This window comes from Typopeltis vanoorti, chromosome 8 (genome assembly GCF_054136105.1).
Source record: "Typopeltis vanoorti isolate ZY-2024b chromosome 8, IOZ_Tvanoo_1.0, whole genome shotgun sequence".
Lineage (NCBI taxonomy): Eukaryota > Metazoa > Arthropoda > Arachnida > Uropygi > Thelyphonidae > Typopeltis > Typopeltis vanoorti.
In genome coordinates, this window is record NC_143556.1 from 30070472 (window position 1) to 30089603 (window position 19132).

At 35.2% G+C, this 19132-nt stretch overlaps 1 protein-coding gene across 1 annotated transcript in view; it reads left to right on the forward strand.

Moving 5' to 3' along the window:
• LOC150103898 (flotillin-1-like) overlaps positions 1-19132 on the forward strand; it is a 217181-nt gene that overhangs the window by 184155 nt on the left and 13894 nt on the right. The window contains exon 11 of the mRNA XM_090397170.1: positions 1871-2035. Within this exon, the coding sequence (XP_090253296.1) occupies positions 1871-2035 (165 nt within the window). The remainder of the gene's footprint in view (positions 1-1870; positions 2036-19132) is intronic.

Below are 19132 nucleotides of genomic sequence, written 5' to 3' on the forward strand. Positions count from 1 at the left end.
CATTGTAGTTTTTAAAGTGGTAACTATTTTGCTTGTATAACAGTTGGAAAATATTACGTATAAAGCATGACTTCACGTGTTGGTGACAAATTCGTACATCACCTTATTTTTTTCTCCCCTTCAACATGAATTGGCTCTTCTTGGCAGTCTGCCAATGAGAGCTTTCACTTCTGTGGTCGGACTATATAGTGGCTTTTGGGGAGTGCATGTTGTTTACCGCAGGGAGCGAGTGTAGGAGAATTCATACATAATATATAATTTATTGAGAAATATATACGTTTCAAATAATTATTTTCATTCTTAATAATGATTCCATGCATTAATGATGCATAGCTGAAAATTGCCATGTATCCCCTGAAGACCTTTCACGTACCCTCGGGGGTACGTGTACCATACTTTTAGAAACACTGCATTATGAGAATGACCACTACCTAGACTAGTTTCGACCTTTATTGAGGACTCATCAGTGGGAGCTAGACCAAGAAGAGACACCAAGGTTGAAGTAATGCAGAAGTCATATATTTCCCATATGCAAGTAGTCAAAAGGGTAATGGTCAAAGGTCAAAATGAGTTAATGTGTTTGGGGTATTAGATTTATGTTTTATTCAAAGACATTTCAGAGAAAAGTATAGGAAGTATCTTGTAGCTACAAATCCATGCGATCAGGAACTGCTGCATTATGTTCAGTTCATAGCTAGCCTGGACTTAACACATAAGCCTGCTAAAATTGCTCAGGTGTTTCTACATTGTCTCAATCTATCTCAACTTTTTTTTTACAGATGCAATTTTTGGATACAGATTTATAAAGATGGGAAGGGAGTTCTGGAAGATGGAGTACTAGTATAGAACCACTTTTAAATTTAAATGTCAGGCTACCCATGAATTGAATGTGCCACAGCAACCAGCATGGAAAATTCTTTGTAAATTCTTGCTTTTTTGGCCTTTCTGACTGCTGTTATTGCATCACATAAACCTAATGATGTGGTGGTGGTGGTGGTAGAATGCTGTTTGATCATGTTGGACAGTGTTGTTGAAGGTGAAGCATTCCTGTTAATCACCTGTTTCAGCAGTGAGTCAACTTTTCATAGAAAAGTTAACAGGTTTCACATATAGAGGAAGTGGACAGCCATGCATTGGTGAACATGCAAGAGACAGCTCAGAGGCAATTTTTGCAATGACCTGTAATAATGTATATGGATCTTTCTTGTGAAAAAGTTACCAGAAGTTCTCTGCCATGACATATTAAAATTATGATTAATTCTTCAGCTACTTGAAGACAAATATGCTTTTTGACATGAAGTGCCATCACACATTCATAGTGAGATGACATTTTTGAATGAGCATTTGCCTGAAAGCTGGATTGGGATGCTCCAACTTTTCCTGTATGAATTGAAGGTGTGATTTACTATCCTATCTATTATCACTTCATAAAAAAAAAAAATAAATAAAATTGAGTTGCTTTTTACAGTAGTATATGTTTGACTTTCATACATGTTACTTTTTTTTAGAATTAAATTTTTGTAGTTATCATGTGTATACACACACACATGTATAAGATTTTTTAATCAGAGGTGAAATTAGTCAATCTCTTTTAGAGGTAGCAATGTGTTTTTGTTTTTTCTAGCTGGAATTTTAGTTGACAACACATGCATTTTACATACTAATACTTGCTCATAGATTGTGTTGTTGTGTAATTTAAAACATTTTTGACTAGCATGGAAGACAAATTTCAGATGGGAGTGGAGAGAGGAGGACATGGTTTTAGGAAAGTGGGTTGCAATTAGCTATAAAAGAAAATGGTAATTTCTTCACATTAAGATTTTTTTTTGCCTGTTTTAACTGAAGTAATAATGAATTAATTGAATTTTAGGTAGCAGCTGAAGTTGCTGCCCCACTTTCCCAATGCAAGAAAATAGTGATGGTATCTACTGGTAATAGTGAAGTGGGAGCTAGTAAGTTGACATCAGAGGTTATGGATATTATCACAAAGGTTCCCCAGGTGGTTACCCAGCTGACTGGAGTGAATATTAATAATGTAAGCTTTACTTAATATTTGATTCTGTATTGCATAGTTGCTATTAGCATATAATAACATCATAATTTTTATATAACATTTTTCATATGCCACATCTATAGTGTGTTGAAATAAGTACCCTATGTATTTGGACAAATGCTATTTTATTATGAGACATAGGGATATGTATATTCGTGTTGTCACACATAACTCATACTGTTAAATATTTGGAGAGGTAACAGTTGTAAAAATAAACTACATCACTCAAAATTAGCTAAAAGAAACATTATTAGTTGATGGAAATGTGAGCTATGTCGTACCATCATTTTTTATTTTGTGGGCAAATATGAGAATGGGGAACTGGACAATGAGACTTATTTGTGCCTCTGGTCCCACAGAAGGTTCTACTAAGGTAGAAGTGGAGGAATATTTTGAGGCTTTAGAAAAAGCAACTGACACAATGAAAAAGGAAACGTTGGTCCTTGTTGAGGATCTAAATAGCAGAGTAGGAAATGATTGTGAGACATATAAAAATATTTTGAGAAAATTTGGAGAAAAGAGCAAAGCTAATAATAATGGCAAATATCTGTTGGATTTCTGATCAGGAAATGGACTGGTTATTACTAACACCATGTTCCAACATAAAAATGTGCACAAATTCACATGGAGAGAAGAGGCTAGGAATAAGAAAAGTCTCATTGACTATGTTATTGTTGATAGTGATGTTTTCTCCCTGGTGCAGGACACCAGAGTGTACAGAGGATTTGAAATTGGAAGTGATCACTATTTAGTCTTGAGCAGGATAAAATTGAATTTCATATTGAAAAGAATAACATGTAAGAAAGTTTTAAAGCGATTAAAAGTTGAGCAGCTCTCAGATGTGAACTGTAGACTAAAATACACAAAAATTATTGAAGAAAAAATGAAACAGTTTGAGAACAGGAATCAAACCTTGGAGATTCAGTGGCAAACTCTGAAGAAAACATTGATTGATTCTGCCAGAGAGGCATGTGGTAAGGTTGTCTGCAAGGATAAAAAAATCAGAACTCCGTGGTGGACACAGGAAGTTAAAGAGGCAGTGAAGGAAAAGAAGAAAGCATATCAAAAGTTCCTGGCAAATAAGTCAGCTTGTGCTCTTAGAGAATACAGAGACAAATGCAAGAATGCTAAATACTGTGTAAAACTAGCTAAACAAAAGTCATTGGAGACTTTGGCAAGAATATAGAAAATAAATATCAAGAAGGTGGCAAAATATTCTGGAGGTTGTTGAAGAAGCTTAGGAATGGAGGAAAGAGTACTGTAAAAGGAGTTACAGATGATAAAGGTGACATGAAAACGGGAGAAAAAGATATCCTTGAAGTATGGAGTAATTACTTTGAAAAACTGCTAAATGAAACAAGCAGTGATGACAGCACAGTGGTAAAAAACACTGACCATGCATACAGTCAGGAATAATATCCATATACTTGAAGTAGAAAAAGCCATCAAAGGCTTGAAATGTGGAAAGGCAGCAGGAGTAGATGATATTCGACCAAAAATGCTGAAGTATGGTGGTATAAGAGTCTTACAGTGGCTGCACTGCATAGTTCAGAAAGCCTGGACAGAAGGACGAATTCCCAATGATTGGAGTAGAGCTCTCATAGTACCCATATATAAAAAGGGAAATAAAACTGAATGTGAGAATTACAGAGGTATTTCCCTACTGAGTGTTCCTGGCAAGATCTATGCAAGTATACTTGAGAAACGGTTGAGAAGAATTGTGGAAGAAAAGCTTGGTGAAGAACAAGCTGGATTCAAGCCAAATAGAGGCTGTCAGATCAGATCTTCACTTTACGACAAATAGTCGAGAAAGCATGGGAATATAACAGAGATCTGTATTTAAGTTTTGTAGATTTGGAAAAGGCATATGACAAGGTGCCAAGAGAGAAGTTATTCAATATGCTACAGTTATGGTCAATGGGGCATTATATCAAGCAATACTTAGTCTTTATTTGAGTTGTAAGTCAGCAGTTAGAATTGAAAGAAGTACAGGAAGGTGGTTTAATGTTAAATCTGGTGGTGTCAGACAAGGATGTACATTATCCCCCTCCTCTTATTCATTATCTATGTGGATCACATTATGAAGGAAAGTGGTATTAAACATGATATCAAAATTGGAGATGTTAATGTCAGCTCTTTACTTTATGCAGATGATGTTATACTTCTAAATAAATCTGTTACAAGTCTGCATGATTCTCTGACTAAATTGAATAACTGTTGTAGTAGATATGGTATGAAGGTCAGCATTAAAAAGACAAAGACAATGAAAATAGACAGAATCATTGAAAATGTCAACTGTGTTGTGAATGGAGAACCTGTGGAACAAGTGAAACATTTCAGCTACTTAGGCACGATTTTTACTGAAGATGGTAAATTAAATATAGAAATAGACAACAGAATCAGCAAAGCTGGTATCGTGGGAAGTCAATTGAATAAATTCATATGGAATAAGAGAGAAATTAGTCGGAACACTAAATTAGCTGTATACAAGACAGTGTTCAAACCAGTTTTAACTTATGGATCTGAGAGCTGGGTCAGAAGTAAAACACTTGACTAAAGACTAGAGACTGCAGATATGAGAGTCCTGAGAAAGATTAGAGGCGTGAACAGATGGCATCAATGGCAATATCACATTAAAAATGAGGATATTAGGAAAGAACTTGACATTGTCAGCATCCAGGAATGCGTTAGCAGAGCTAATCTCAGATGGTATGGTCACTTAAACAGAATGGGCGAAGAAAGATTAGCAAAACAAGTGTTCTCTGCCAGGTGTGCAGCAAAACAACCCAGAGGAAGACCAAGATATAGGTGGATTGATACGGTACAAAGTGCCTTAGACAATAGAAATATAAGATCTGATAATGTTGGAGTCTTGACAAGTAACAGACTGATTTGGAGGAAAATTGTAGATAGGAAGTTAGTAATGATGTAATTTTTTCATGTAGTACTATCATATCCTGTACACTCCTTGAGGGTACATGGCAGGAATTTGATGATGATGGAAATGTGTGCGATCATCTCAGCCATCATAGACACAGGATCAAATTTTTGAGATTTCCTTACACTTCTGAGCAGCCATCCTCGCTTCCCAGAAGTAGTATAGAAATCTCAAGTTTGATCTGGAACATTCAACCTACTAATCTCATCTCTTACTCTTTCTTTAAAGAACAAGGTGTTAAGATTAGTAATAGGCTGCTTTTAAACAATAGGCCTTTCTTAATCAGTGTAAAATTTTGCTTCAGTATCTAAAACATTCCTCGGCACATTGGCAGTGGAGCACAAAATAAAATGCTGTAACAGAATTATTTTAAAAAACTTCACTGAAGTTTAAATAAGACAGCAGATGGTCATGAAATTCCAAATTAATAAAATAAAATATATAATTAGATAATAATTAGGAATTTACAAAAGATTGATAATATTTCCCATAAAGGGAATAAACCGAGATCGCTGTCGTCTGTAAAGTCTTGTATAGACAAACAGATGACGTCAGTCTCTGCACACTTCCTATATGCAGCAATTGACCAAAGCATTTAATAAAGGCTGTTCTCAACCCATATCTCACCAAACTATGTGCAGGGAATTGAAGAGGATCGGTATTGGCAGTTGTATGCCTATACAGAAACTACTGATTTCTGCAAAGAACTGGAAAGTTCGAAGGTATATTGATGCACAATATACCTTCGTCATCAGTTGCAGATGAAGCAGTGAACCCAGCTTGTCTTGTAAACACAACTCAGGGTTCTAGAGGGAGCAGTATCATAGTGTGGGGCATGTTCTGTTGGTTACAGAACAGGTCCCCTGATATTGCTGGGAGGTTGGGTGTCTTCCAAGGAATATCTGAACATTGTTGACTTTTTATCCAGCAGGTGACAGTTGTTTTATAGACAACAATGCTCCTGTCCATTGTGCAAAAGTTGTTCAGCAAGCATCATTGTAACTTCTACCATCTTCCGTGGTTACCACAAAGTTTGGATCAGAATCCTATTGAGAATGTATGGGACATGTTAGAAAAATAAATCCAGGAGCAAAATCCTCTTCTGTCAAATATAAGACAGTTAAAGGACTGTAGTGAATGCCTGGTTTGATGCATTTCAACACCTTGTGGAATCTATGCCAAACCGCATATGCGCTGTAATTCGAGCTAAAGAAGGCTCAACACAGTATTAAAATAAAAGTTTCTAATTCAAAATACTTCATTCATATTATAAACTGATGGAGATTATGTCTGAAAAAGTGAAAAAGATCACAACCAAAAGAGGGCTCATACTTAAAGATGCGTGCAATTTACATTTCTCTGAAATATAGTGCTTTCGCAGTAGTTATTTAAACAAAGCATCTCTCACTATAATGTACTTTTCGGTAAGGAATATTTTGTTATAATGAAATATTTGTGAACTTTTTTTCAGAATTGCATTTATTCTGTAGGACTCTGATGGTACTTGTATGGTCATTTGCTATGTGCGAGGTAAATGTACTATTCATTATTACTTTTAAATGACAATATCATACATTTTGTTAAATTTCCACAGAAATTTAACAAAATGTATATCACCACAATTTAAATGATTTTTCAAAATCATGTAAATTGTGGTAATTTCTGTGTTTCTGTTTCCAGCAGAAGCCTGTGATTTATTTTTTTTTTTTCTTAATGATTTGATGGTTTGTAGAAACATGTAATCATACAGATTACATCTGCTATTTATGCAGCAGACTTAATCTTTGTATCCTGATCTTTTGGTTTGTCTGTAGCATAACACATCCAAAAGATCTCTAGTTGAAAAGACGTGAATTTGAATCCTAATGATGAGTCGACTATCTTGACTTTTATAATATTCTCTCTCTGTTTTTGAAAGAGGGAACCTTTGAATCCTATAGTGCTACCATAATGCAATTAGAAGAATGATATGCTTTTTATCTTTCACGTTAAAAAAATCAAGTCTTTCCAATCAAAGGTTGGAAAGACATCATCAAATTCCTGCCATGTACCCTCAGGATGTGTACAGGATATGACAGTACTACATGAAAAAATTATATCATTACTAACTTCCTATCTACAATTTTCCTCCAAATCAGTCTGTTACTTGTCAAGACTCCAACATTATCAGATCGTATATTTCTATCTTCTAAGGCACTTTGTACCGTATCAATCCATACTTCAGCATTTCTGGTCGAATATCATCTACTCCTGCTGCCTTTCCACATTTCAAGCCTTTGATGGCTTTTTCTACTTCAAGTATGGATATGTATTCCTGACTGCATGGCTGGTCAATGTTTTTTATCACTGTGCTGTCATCACTGCTTGTTTCATTTAGCAGTTTTTCAAAGTAATTACTCCATACTTCAAGGATATCTTTTTCTCCTGTTTTCATGTCACCTTTATCATCTCTAACTCCTTTTACAGCACTCTTTCCTCCATTCCTAAGCTTCTTCAACAACCTCCAGAATATTTTGCCACCTTCTTGATATTTATTTTCTATATTCTTACCAAAGTCCTCCCATGACTTTTGTTTAGCTAGTTTTACACACTGTTTAGCTTTCTTACATTTGTCTCTGTATTCTGTAAGAGTAAAAGCTGACTTATTTGCCAGGAACTTTTGATATGCTTTCTTCTTTTCCTTCACTGCCTCTTTAACTTCCTGTGTCCACCAGGGAGTTCTGATTTTTTTATCCTTGCAGACAACCTCACCACATGCCTCTCTGGCAGAATCAATGAATGTTTTCTTCTGAGTCTGCCACTGAATCTCCAAGGTTTGATTCCTGTTCTCAAACTCTTTCATTTTCTTTTCAATAATCTTTCTGTATTTTAGTCTATAGTTCACATCTGAGAGCTGCTCAACTTTCATTCTTTTCAATATGAAATTCAATTTTATCCTGCTCGAAACTAAATAGTGATCACTTCCAATTTCAAATCCTCTGTACACTCTGGTGTCCTGCACCAGGGAGAAAACATCATTATCAACAATAACATAGTCAATGAGACTTTTCTTATTCCTTGCCTCTTCTCTCCATGTGAATTTGTGCGCATTTTTATGTTGGAACATGGTGTTAGTAATAACCAGTCCATGTCCTGAGCAGAAATCCAACAGATATTTGCCATTATTATTAGCTTTGCTCTTTTCTCCAAATTTTCCCAAAATATTTTTGTATGTCTCACAATCATTTCCTACTCTGCTATTTAGATCCCCAACAAGGACCAACTTTTCCTTTTTCATTGTGTCAGTTGCTTTTTCTAAAGCGTCAAAAAATTCCTCCACTTCTACCTTAGTAGAACCTTCTGTGGGACCAGAGGCACAAATAAGTCTCATTGTCCAGTTTCCCATTCTCATATTTGCCCACATTACTCTACTTGAGATTGACTGCCATTCAAGAAGATTAGCCTCATATTTTGTGTTGAATACTGTGGCTACTCCTAGGTTGGAAAGACTTGGTTTTTAAATTCTATCTGGAATATTAGGAATCTTTTATATGGACTTTTCTCCTCTATGCTAGATTTTGATTTTTACATCCTCTAAATACTCTCCATTATCTTCTTGAACTGAGTGTTTTTAAAATCTATGTTCATTCAGCATGCGTTATGTAGGCCAAAGCCAATCTGCTGGTGGGGGGGGGGGTCCTGATTAGTCTTCAAGTACTTGGGTAACAAACAGGAATATCCTATACTGACTACAACAATTTTGTTAGGAAATTCAACGTAACTCTATCCAGCGTAACAAAAATTCAGGGAATTATTTTACATCAATTGATGCACAGTATAGCTTTTTGACATAACAGTATCTAAAGTATACATTTTTGGTCGTTTTTATAATAGAAATACAATTTTATTAATACAGACCAGTATTTGACAATAAACATTTATTAAAACCTACCAGTTTCGCCAGCAAACTATCTGGCTTTTTCAAGGCATTACGGATATATGAAAGTTAGTAAATGCAAATTAAAAGGAACATAAAAAACGTTGTAAACCAAACTAGTATCTATGGTTACACGTTTCGCGTGACAGAGATGGCTTATTGTTCTTATTCATTATCACGCATGCGTGTTTGTTGTAGACTTGTAATGTGATTACTGGCTAGCTGTAGTTCAGATTGATTGAGAGAGGATCAAGTTTTTCCACGAACTGTTTAGAATTACACCCTGATTTCTGTTGAGGTTTCCGCCAGTTATTAGTACTATTGTGGCTTCCTTAAATACACGATGCCTGTAGTCATCATTGAGATATGGCATGGAGCTGTTTTGCCAATCTATCGTGTGGTTAGACGTGCAGAAATGATGTGCTAAGCCGGAAGAGATGCTTCTGTTGTGGTTTACATCACCAACATGTTCTTTTTGTCTAATTTCTAAACTTCGTGAAGTTTGTCCGATGTAGGCAAGACCACAGGAGCAGGGAATGTAATATACTCCTGGATATTTGTAGAACGGAACTTTATCTTTTGGAGATCCTAAAACTTGTCTGATGTTGGTGGTTGGTTTGAAGACCACTCTGATGTTGTGGGCTCTTAGTATTCTTGCTATTTGATAAAGTTTTTTCATACCTGCATTGTATCATTTGGTGTAGTTGATTCCATATGGTGTATTCTACGTTGTTGGAAATTTCATCAGAGGTCATATCAACTCTATATCAGCTAAAAAAATTTATCTCCACACTTCATTAGCGCTTGTTAGAGAAAGGATCCAACACACGAGATACGAACTTAATAAAAGTGATAGTAATTGCCGCAAGTTCTTTGATGAAATTTCCAACAACGTAGAATACACCATATGGAATCAACTAGACCAAATGATACAACGAAAGGTATGAAAAAACTTTCAAACTTTATAAGGATAAACAAATTAGGAAATTCAACGAACTTTACAAGAAAAAATATCGGACACAAAACAACCTCCCGGATGACAAAGTGATTTTCAGTTTGTCAAATCATAGCCTCACAAGAAATGAATCTGATATTCTTAAAAAAAGGTTTTAATTTCGCGATTACACCCAAAAACATTCCTAAAATGGATTTTATGTGTAGAATTGAAAAAGGCCTATATCCACTAACAAAAAACGTTGCCGACACTATTAGATTCAAAAGTACAATAATCCTAGCCAAAGCAAAAGAACCTGTTCTCAACACGTCTCCTTATGATAGAAAGGCAATTCTCAACTTGAAGAAAAATAAAGATATCATTATTACAAAAGCTGATAAAGGAAATTCTACAGTTATCCTCAACTCTAAAGATTATTATGATAAGTTAAACGTATTACTATCAGACACCTCAACTTATAAAATCCTAGACAGAGACCCCATAATTAAAAATCATAATGAAACAAACCATCTAATGAGAAATTGTAACAATTGGCCAGAAGAAGTGAAGAGAACACTAAAATCCTCACATCCTATCACCCCAAGACTATATGGAACACCTAAAATACACAAACAGGATATACCTCTCCGTCCCATAGTTGATGGAAGATCATCACCAACCTACCTTTTGGCAAAGCATCTTGCAAACTTATTAAATAATAAAATAAGATTAACAGAATCCTATATCAAGAATAGTCAGCATTTTGTAAATAAACTCCAAGCCATTAAGATTGCACCAACTGACATGCTAGCCAGCCTAGATGTTGTATCCCTTTTCACCAATGTTCCAGTAGAAGAGGTAATAAACATCATCCAAGACCTCTTTCCTCTAGACATCACACAGATGTTTAGACACTGCCTTCAATCTAATTTCTTCAAGGTTAACAACACCATATACCAACAATTAGAAGGCCTAGCAATGGGAAGCCCACTATCACCATCTTGTGCAGACCTTTTCATGGAAAAACTTGAAAAAGAAATTCTCTCTGCAATCTCTCCGAGACCATCTACATGGTGGAGATATGTGGATGATATATTCATCATATGGCAAGACAGCTTAGACAACCTTAAATCGTTTGTGGATAAAATCAACTCAATACATAGCAAGATAAAATTCACTCTGGAAGTAGAAAACAACAACCAACTGCATTTTTTAGATATTTTGATAAAAAAACAACCTAACAGTGTCAAATTATCCATTTACAGAAAGCCCACAGATACTGGAAGATATCTTCACTATACTTCAAACCATCACAAGTCACACAAACTGAGTATTATCCACATGTTGAAACATAGAGCCAAAAAGTTTATATCAGAAGAGGAGGATACACAGAATGAACTCTCACCAATTGCCAACACATTATCACAAAATGGATATCCTCAAAACATCATCAAAAAATATCTATACAATGGCAACCCCAGACAAGAAGAATTCCACCATCAGCACGTTTCTACTGTAGTGATACCTTTCATCAAGTCAATTTCTTATCAAATAGCAAGAATACTAAGAGCCCACAACATCAGAGTGGTCTTCAAACCAACCACCAACATCAGACAAGTTTTAGGATCTCCAAAAGATAAAGTTCCGTTCTACAAATATCCAGGAGTATATTACATTCCCTGCTCCTGTGGTCTTGCCTACATCGGACAAACTTCACGAAGTTTAGAAATTAGACAAAAAGAACATGTTGGTGATGTAAACCACAACAGAAGCATCTCTTCCGGCTTAGCACATCATTTCTGCACGTCTAACCACACGATAGATTGGCAAAACAGCTCCATGCCATATCTCAATGATGACTACAGGCATCGTGTATTTAAGGAAGCCACAATAGTACTAATAACTGGCGGAAACCTCAACAGAAATCAGGGTGTAATTCTAAACAGTTCGTGGAAAAACTTGATCCTCTCTCAATCAATCTGAACTACAGCTAGCCAGTAATCACATTACAAGTCTACAACAAACACGCATGCGTGATAATGAATAAGAACAATAAGCCATCTCTGTCACGCGAAACGTGTAACCATAGATACTAGTTTGGTTTACAACGTTTTTTATGTTCCTTTTAATTTGCATTTACTAACTTTCATATATCCATAATGCCTTGAAAAAGCCAGACAGTTTGCTGGCGAAACTGGTAGGTTTTAATAAATGTTTATTGTAAAATTACTGGTCTGTATTAATAAAATTGTATTTCTATAACAGTATCTATTGACTATGAGTTAGTATTAAGTGAATCACAAGTAAATAGCCATTACCTTTGTCCATTTGTCTTCTGACTTTATCATAAACCACCAGTCTTCCATTGATGAACCACACTGTGCCATGCTCAAGAAGGATCCCTGTCAAGAATATCCTGAATTCTTAATTTTTCCATTACTTTGTTCATAACACTAAGAAGATTCACTTTCAATAATTTTTCACATTATGTGATGAACCACTCTTATGAATTGAAATAATTCTCACCAACTTCCAATCAGGAGCTTTTCTTATTCTCAGTGATTAATTGAAGATGATCAAAAGATTAATTAACATTGACATCTGTTGTTACTACCAAGGAGGATATATCATTCTTACTTCCAGTCTTATTAATTGCCACATCATTTATGATATCCAAAATTTCTTTCTCCTGTATTTCATCATTAGTAAATCTTGTCCTTCAAATAGTATTTTCTCTTCTTACTGACTAGTGTCATATATACTAAATACTTGCAGAGTATTTAGTAATCTCTGTTGCTGTCATAGATGGGTCATCCAGTCTTGTTCCAGATGACCTGTTTTGCATAACTTGTTTCTATTATCCTTACCTTTTTTTTTCTTTTTTTTTTTTAACATTTAAAATCTTTTAGAATTAACCTTAGTATTCCTTGCTAGCTGTAGTTCAAATTTTGCTTTAGCATTAATAATTAATGCCATTTGTTGCTTTTATCTGTCTTACTTATAATGGATCTATCAGATTGATACATTTCTTTAAAAATTTAATTATTCATTCACCTGACCCCAGGTTTATTATAAAGTTTTATCCTGCAGATAAACCGAAACATTAGATTATGCAAGATGATTCTTAGCATTATCCATTTAGGCATTGGTTCCATTAAACAATATCTTCAAGTTAATACTTTTTTAATTCTCTTAACATATCATCAGTTAACATTTTTTGAAATTTCATCCTGGATGCTTTTTAATTAACGTTCCTTTCCTGCGATCTTAATTCTCCTCCAAAGGACAAATGACAGGATTGTTATATTACATGATTCTAAGTAATTAATATTGTCTGTCATTAATCTTTGTGATGTTATTATGAAATTCGAGATTGGCGAGTGTGGAATATGTATGGTCTCCCTCTAGGAGTTCTTGACTCTGGTTATCATTACAGATGATAACTTAGTCAAGGAATTAGAATATTCTTTACAAGTTTGCGCTAAAGTTGCTTCAGAAATTTACTGTATTACTAGCTCTCTCATTCTCCTAGTCAATGTATATCATGTTAAAAGTCACCATTATTAATATGTTACTTTTTCTTAATTCCTTAATCTGGTTCATAATATTACTATTACTTATACACATGTACATACCAATAGATACTTTATCTATTGGTTTGTACAGATTTCGTTGATGTAGAGAATATCTAATGTGCCATCAGTTTGTTTTGTGAACAGAGTGGCTAAAAGCTCATGTTAATTTTTGGATTTTGGTTATTTAAGTGTTAAGACAGAGTTTTCTATGTCTAGGCCATGTAAGCATATGAAGAATTTACTTCAAGTGGGAAAAATTTACAAGAGGCTGTTTGAATGACCACATGTCATGTGGCCATCGCACTTTCATTCACCACAGAATTAGCAAAACAAGAAGAAAGAAAGAAAAACTGATGACACATTCATTCACTGAATACAGAAAAATACATACTGACATATATTTAACTCAGACTATTATCCCTCATAATAATATGATGCTGTAAAATATATATAATAAACAAACTGGTTTACAGAACCAGAGCTATTTGTTCTAACAGTATTTCAAAATGAACTACACCCTCTGTCCAAAAAGCAACCAAACTTTTCTTTTCAAAAATAGAAGAAACTAGTGGCACCACCTGTTGTTTTTGTTGTCGAAAGTGGCAACCTTCATTAGTGTTGTGTCAACTGTTTATGACATTTGTTCATTAGAAGCCGAGTACCAAAAGTGACAGTGTGTTTTGACGAACGGTCGGAAAATGAGTTTCAAACAGAGCTGCGATTAACTTTTGTGTTAAACTTGGTAAAAGTTTTACCGAAATGCATCAAATGCTTCAAAAAGCATACAGTGATGATTGCTTATCCCGTACTCAAGTTACCAAGAGTGACAGTGTGTTTTGACGAACAGTCGGAAAATGAGTTTCAAACAGAGCTGCGATTAACTTTTGTGTTAAACTTGGTAAAAGTTTTACCGAAATGCATCAAATGCTTCAAAAGGCATACGGTGATGATTGCTTATCCCGTACTCAAGTTACGAGTGGTTTAAGCGATTTCAAAGTGGTCATGAGATGTCTGAGGACGACGAAAAACCAGAGGCCGTCCAAAAACTGGACTGAGTGAGGTTAACATCCAAAAAAAGTGCATGATTTCGTCAAAGAAAACCCAAATCGTCCATGATGTTGATTGAAGATGAATTGGGGATTCCAAAATCAACTGTGCACAACATTTTGACCGAGAGTTTGGACCTTTGTAAATTGAATTCGCGATTTGTTCCCCACAAGTTGACCGACGACCAAAAAATGTATCGAATTGAACACTGCAAAGACTTCATTAAAACCTCGTAAGGACTCAAGCTTCCTTGAAACGATTGTTACTGGTGATGAAACCTAGTGTTTTGAATATGAGCCCAAAACAGAGTGCTGAGTGGAGACCACCAGAAGAGGGGCATCCGAAAAAAAGTCGCTTGGAGAAGTCAAAAGTAAAGACAATGATGATTTGTTTCTACGATTCCAAGAGCATTATCCACAAAGAATTCATTCCGCCTGGCCAAACAGTCAGTGGTGAGTTTTATCTCGAAGTTCTGAAGTGATTGATAGTGAGAATGTCTCACGAACGGCATGAATATCGTGATGCAGGCATCTGGTCACTTTTGCATGATAATGCACCATCTCATCGTTTGAACATTGTGAGACAGTTTTTGGCAAAAACCAGGTTTGTGTGTTGGATCACTCGCCTTATTCACCTGATTTAGCACCCTGTGACTTCTTTCTCTTCCCCAACTTCATTTGCTGATGAAAGGAAAGCGATATGACACCATTGAAAATGTTCAAGCGGCAGTAACCACGACCCTTAACAGTATCCCAAAAACCAATATAAAAAAATTCGTTTAATGAATTAATTGACCATGCCAAACGCTGTATCGAAGCTGAGGGAGAGTATGTTGATTGAAATAAATGATTTGAATAATTATAATTGGCCTGTGTTTATTTTCTATCAAAAGTTCAGTTTCTTTTTGGACAGAGGGTGTAAATAATATGGTACACACTTTGGTTTTGCCTATAAGTGTTCAAATATTAAAAGATAAAATAAACCCTAAGGTAACCTACATCTTACAAATAGAAAAAAAGATTGCAGAGCAATATTAATTCCCTATATTCAAGACACATCAGAAAAATTTACGGAAACATTTAAAAAATATAAGTTATGTATTGTTTAAATTAGCTTTGCCTGTCTTAACTCATATGAGTAAATTTATTATGTACTGCTATCATACTATGATGTCTAGCTACCAGATCAACATTCATAACAGGAGAGGAACATGATTATTACTTATTAATGAACTAATTGGGGGTGGGGGTCAGATCATGTACTTTGTAGGAAAATAGACAAAAGCCACCACCACCTTAAAGAGTAGCTTCAAAAATGAGGCTGTTTTGGGAAACTCCCAGTGCCATACAAAATATCCCAAACCTCGACAAGTTTGGTTGTACCAAACAACCTGGTATGCCTCACAGAGATCTGGGGAACAGTTCTTTAGCAGAAGCAGCAATATAATCATTCATCCATGATTGCTCTTAGAGAGCACAGATAATAAGATATCAGAGTCTCAACATGAGTTTGATGCTTTTGTCCCTTTGTGCTTTGCATGTGAAGGTTATGTAATTATATCCTGATAATGCTGCCTCAGTGACTTAGGTGAAATATCATTTATAGATCTCTATCATATCACCTCTCTTTCTTATTTACCGATATCTGCAGTCCACATACTCTCATCTGTCCTCATGATCTACAGCTTCTTTATTCCCTCTAACCCAGGAGACTAAATCTGTGCAGTAGTATCAAGGCCTTGTAAATAAACAAAATTACTTCCTTATCCTTACATATCAGTGTTAGTTTCAAAATTGACTGCATTATCATCTGAGCTGTATTTTCAATGTAACCTTTGAACTCCAGTTTCTTATCCACCATAACTCCAAATATTCTAGCTTCATCACTTTTTTTTGTCACATAATCTTACCAGTATATGCCATTGAAATTTCATCATGCTAAAGTGCATAACTTTATACTCGTTAACCCCCCAACCGGCCACGACATCTATAGATGTCCAGATAAATCTGGATAGAAGCTCTAAAACCCATTGAATAACATGATAAGAAGTGCAATTTGGTGTGCTATTTCATCTACATTGGCTGGTAGGGAGGTTAACATTGAATTGATATCCATTATCATTTGTCCACTGTTCCAGGTTATTTAATTCATTCTGTAAGTGCTATATATCAATAACATCCTTGATTATTCCATACAATACTCATTATCCTTGAGCTGATGATTCAGAGATAGGCAGGACAATCTTTGTAAGTGGAGGTTTCTGTAGTTTAGAAGTTCACATGGTATATTCCGGTAATTGGACCACTTTTTTTTTTTTTAATAAGCTATATAAAACACAATGAATTAATAAAAGACCTGACAAGTTTCGTAAGTCGTTTGACTTGCATCTTCAGGGATAAAAGGTAACTGAAAGTTAAAACAACAAAAAAGAGATTAACAGTTCATACTATACAGTTGTAGCCGTCTGACTATTCATAAAATTAAAAATCAGAATGCAGATTCAAAGTAGTGCTGGGTTTAAACAATGTTGGATGATGCCACGTTCTGTTGTTCACGTTCATAATGTCTGAGGTCTGACTGGGGTATATTTTTTATTAAAGCTGACCAAACTTGGTGGAGAATTAATCCTTGATTTTTATTGCATTGTGTTCATGTTTGCAGCTTCTTTAAATTTCCTTATGTAACAGTTTTTTTCTATGTATGACATGTTTGTATTCTGCCATAGTACATTGTTGCTGGTGAAAGTGGTATGGAAAGCTAGACCTGATTTTTGTTCTCTTCTGTTTTGTACATCCTTTTGGTGTTCGTTCATGCGAATTTCCCCAGATCTTCTTGTCTGTCCTACGTAGCAGATGCCACAAGAAAATAAATTTTGTAATCACCTGGTTTTTTTAAAGGATAATGAGGAGGTTTCGGGAGATGTAGAAATCTCTGAATTTTTTCCAGCGGCAGAAAGGCTACTTTGATGTTATATTTGTTAAGTAATTTAGCCATCTTGTCTGTAACATTTTTGATATATGGAAGCGTGATAGTGTTTTTGAAATCTTGTTTCTGAGAGATGCTTGTAGGAAGTGTGTGGAGGATTTTTTTTGATAGTCTTGGTTTCATAACCATTCTTTTGAAAGATCTGTGTCAGATATTCTAATTCTTTGTTTTTCTGTGCTGGAAATTTTATACGCTCTGTCCCTTAGGGTTTTTATTATACCTATTTTTTGCGAAGGGTGGTGGTGTGAGGCCACATTAAGAAATCTTCCTGTGTTGGTGGGTTTATTTCTCACTATATGGAAAACCTACTTCTCAGGACAATACAGCATGATCACTGTCACCAAATGGTGGCAAAACAGTCACATTCTTAACTGAGACCTCCTTCTGATGCTGTGATGAAATTTAACACTCTTTGACCTTGAGTTCATTCTTTCACATGTTGATTGGAAAAGTTGTCTTGCAACAGCTCAGTAAATTCTCCTTCATTCTTATCATGAGATTTTTCATGATAAGAATGAAGGATCAGTTTACCATAATTTAAGTCACCCATAATGATTACATGCTTAGTAAATTGGCGATGTGTTTCATCATCCCCCAGCAGCTGAACCACCAGGTCCTTAGCAACACCCCACTATATGTTTTATCATGTTAGCATCTATTTTATACCAGATTTCCTCAGTCAATGCTATGTGGGACACTATTATTGCTTTCATAAATTTCAATTCTAACGGATCACAAATCATCTGATATCATTAGTAGTACCTCCCCTCTACTTCTGTCTGTTCTGTCCTTAAAAATACTTTACACTTGATTCCAGTTATTATATCTGTCTCTGAAAGCCAGGTTTCACCAAGGCAATGAACTCTACTCCCATGTTTCTGATGTTCCTGGCATTTGTGTATAGCAGGGATGGTCACAACGTGGCTCGCGAGCTCATGTCCATGCATCACGCAGCCCTTCACAATCTACCAGGAAACAAAAAGAGAAGAGACAACAAAAAAAGAGAAACAAAATAAAAAAAAATTTAAAAAAAAGAGAAACAGGGTTAATAAAAATTACTGCAATAAAAAGTTTAATTCGAAACACGTTAAATGAAGAACAATTAGAATAATTTTAAAGTCAAAACATAATAATTTTAGTTACTTATTTAGTTACTAGTAGAGGCTTTCCTTTTATCCATTTTTCTTAGTAAGTTCCTTAAAATTAGGTGTGTAATTAGTCAAAGCAGTTCTTACAAGCTCGTTACAACCTCCATGCGCACACTCACTTATTCTCATACCATTGCATCTGTCAAAGGTTCTTCTAAGTCTTACCAGAATTATTTTGGCTCCAAAAGGATGCATAGTTGGCCACCCCTGGTATATAGACATAATGGGTTACCTCCTAGCTTTTTTCATATGCTTACATCTAGTCTGCTTTGCCCAGTTGGGCAACTTTTTCTCTTTATCATCCACAGATGCACTCTAATAATTTCTCCAGGTTCCTTCCCAATGCCAAATGCATTCAAGTGCAGATTGTTCCTCTTATACAAATCCTTTATCATCGAAACACAGCCTGATCATTGAATCATTTGCTATCATAGTCTTTAACTCTTCTATCATATCTAGGTAATAAACTAACAATTTTTACTCTCTCACTTCTTCCAACATATCATTAGTTCCAACAAAAACTACCATCTCCTTTA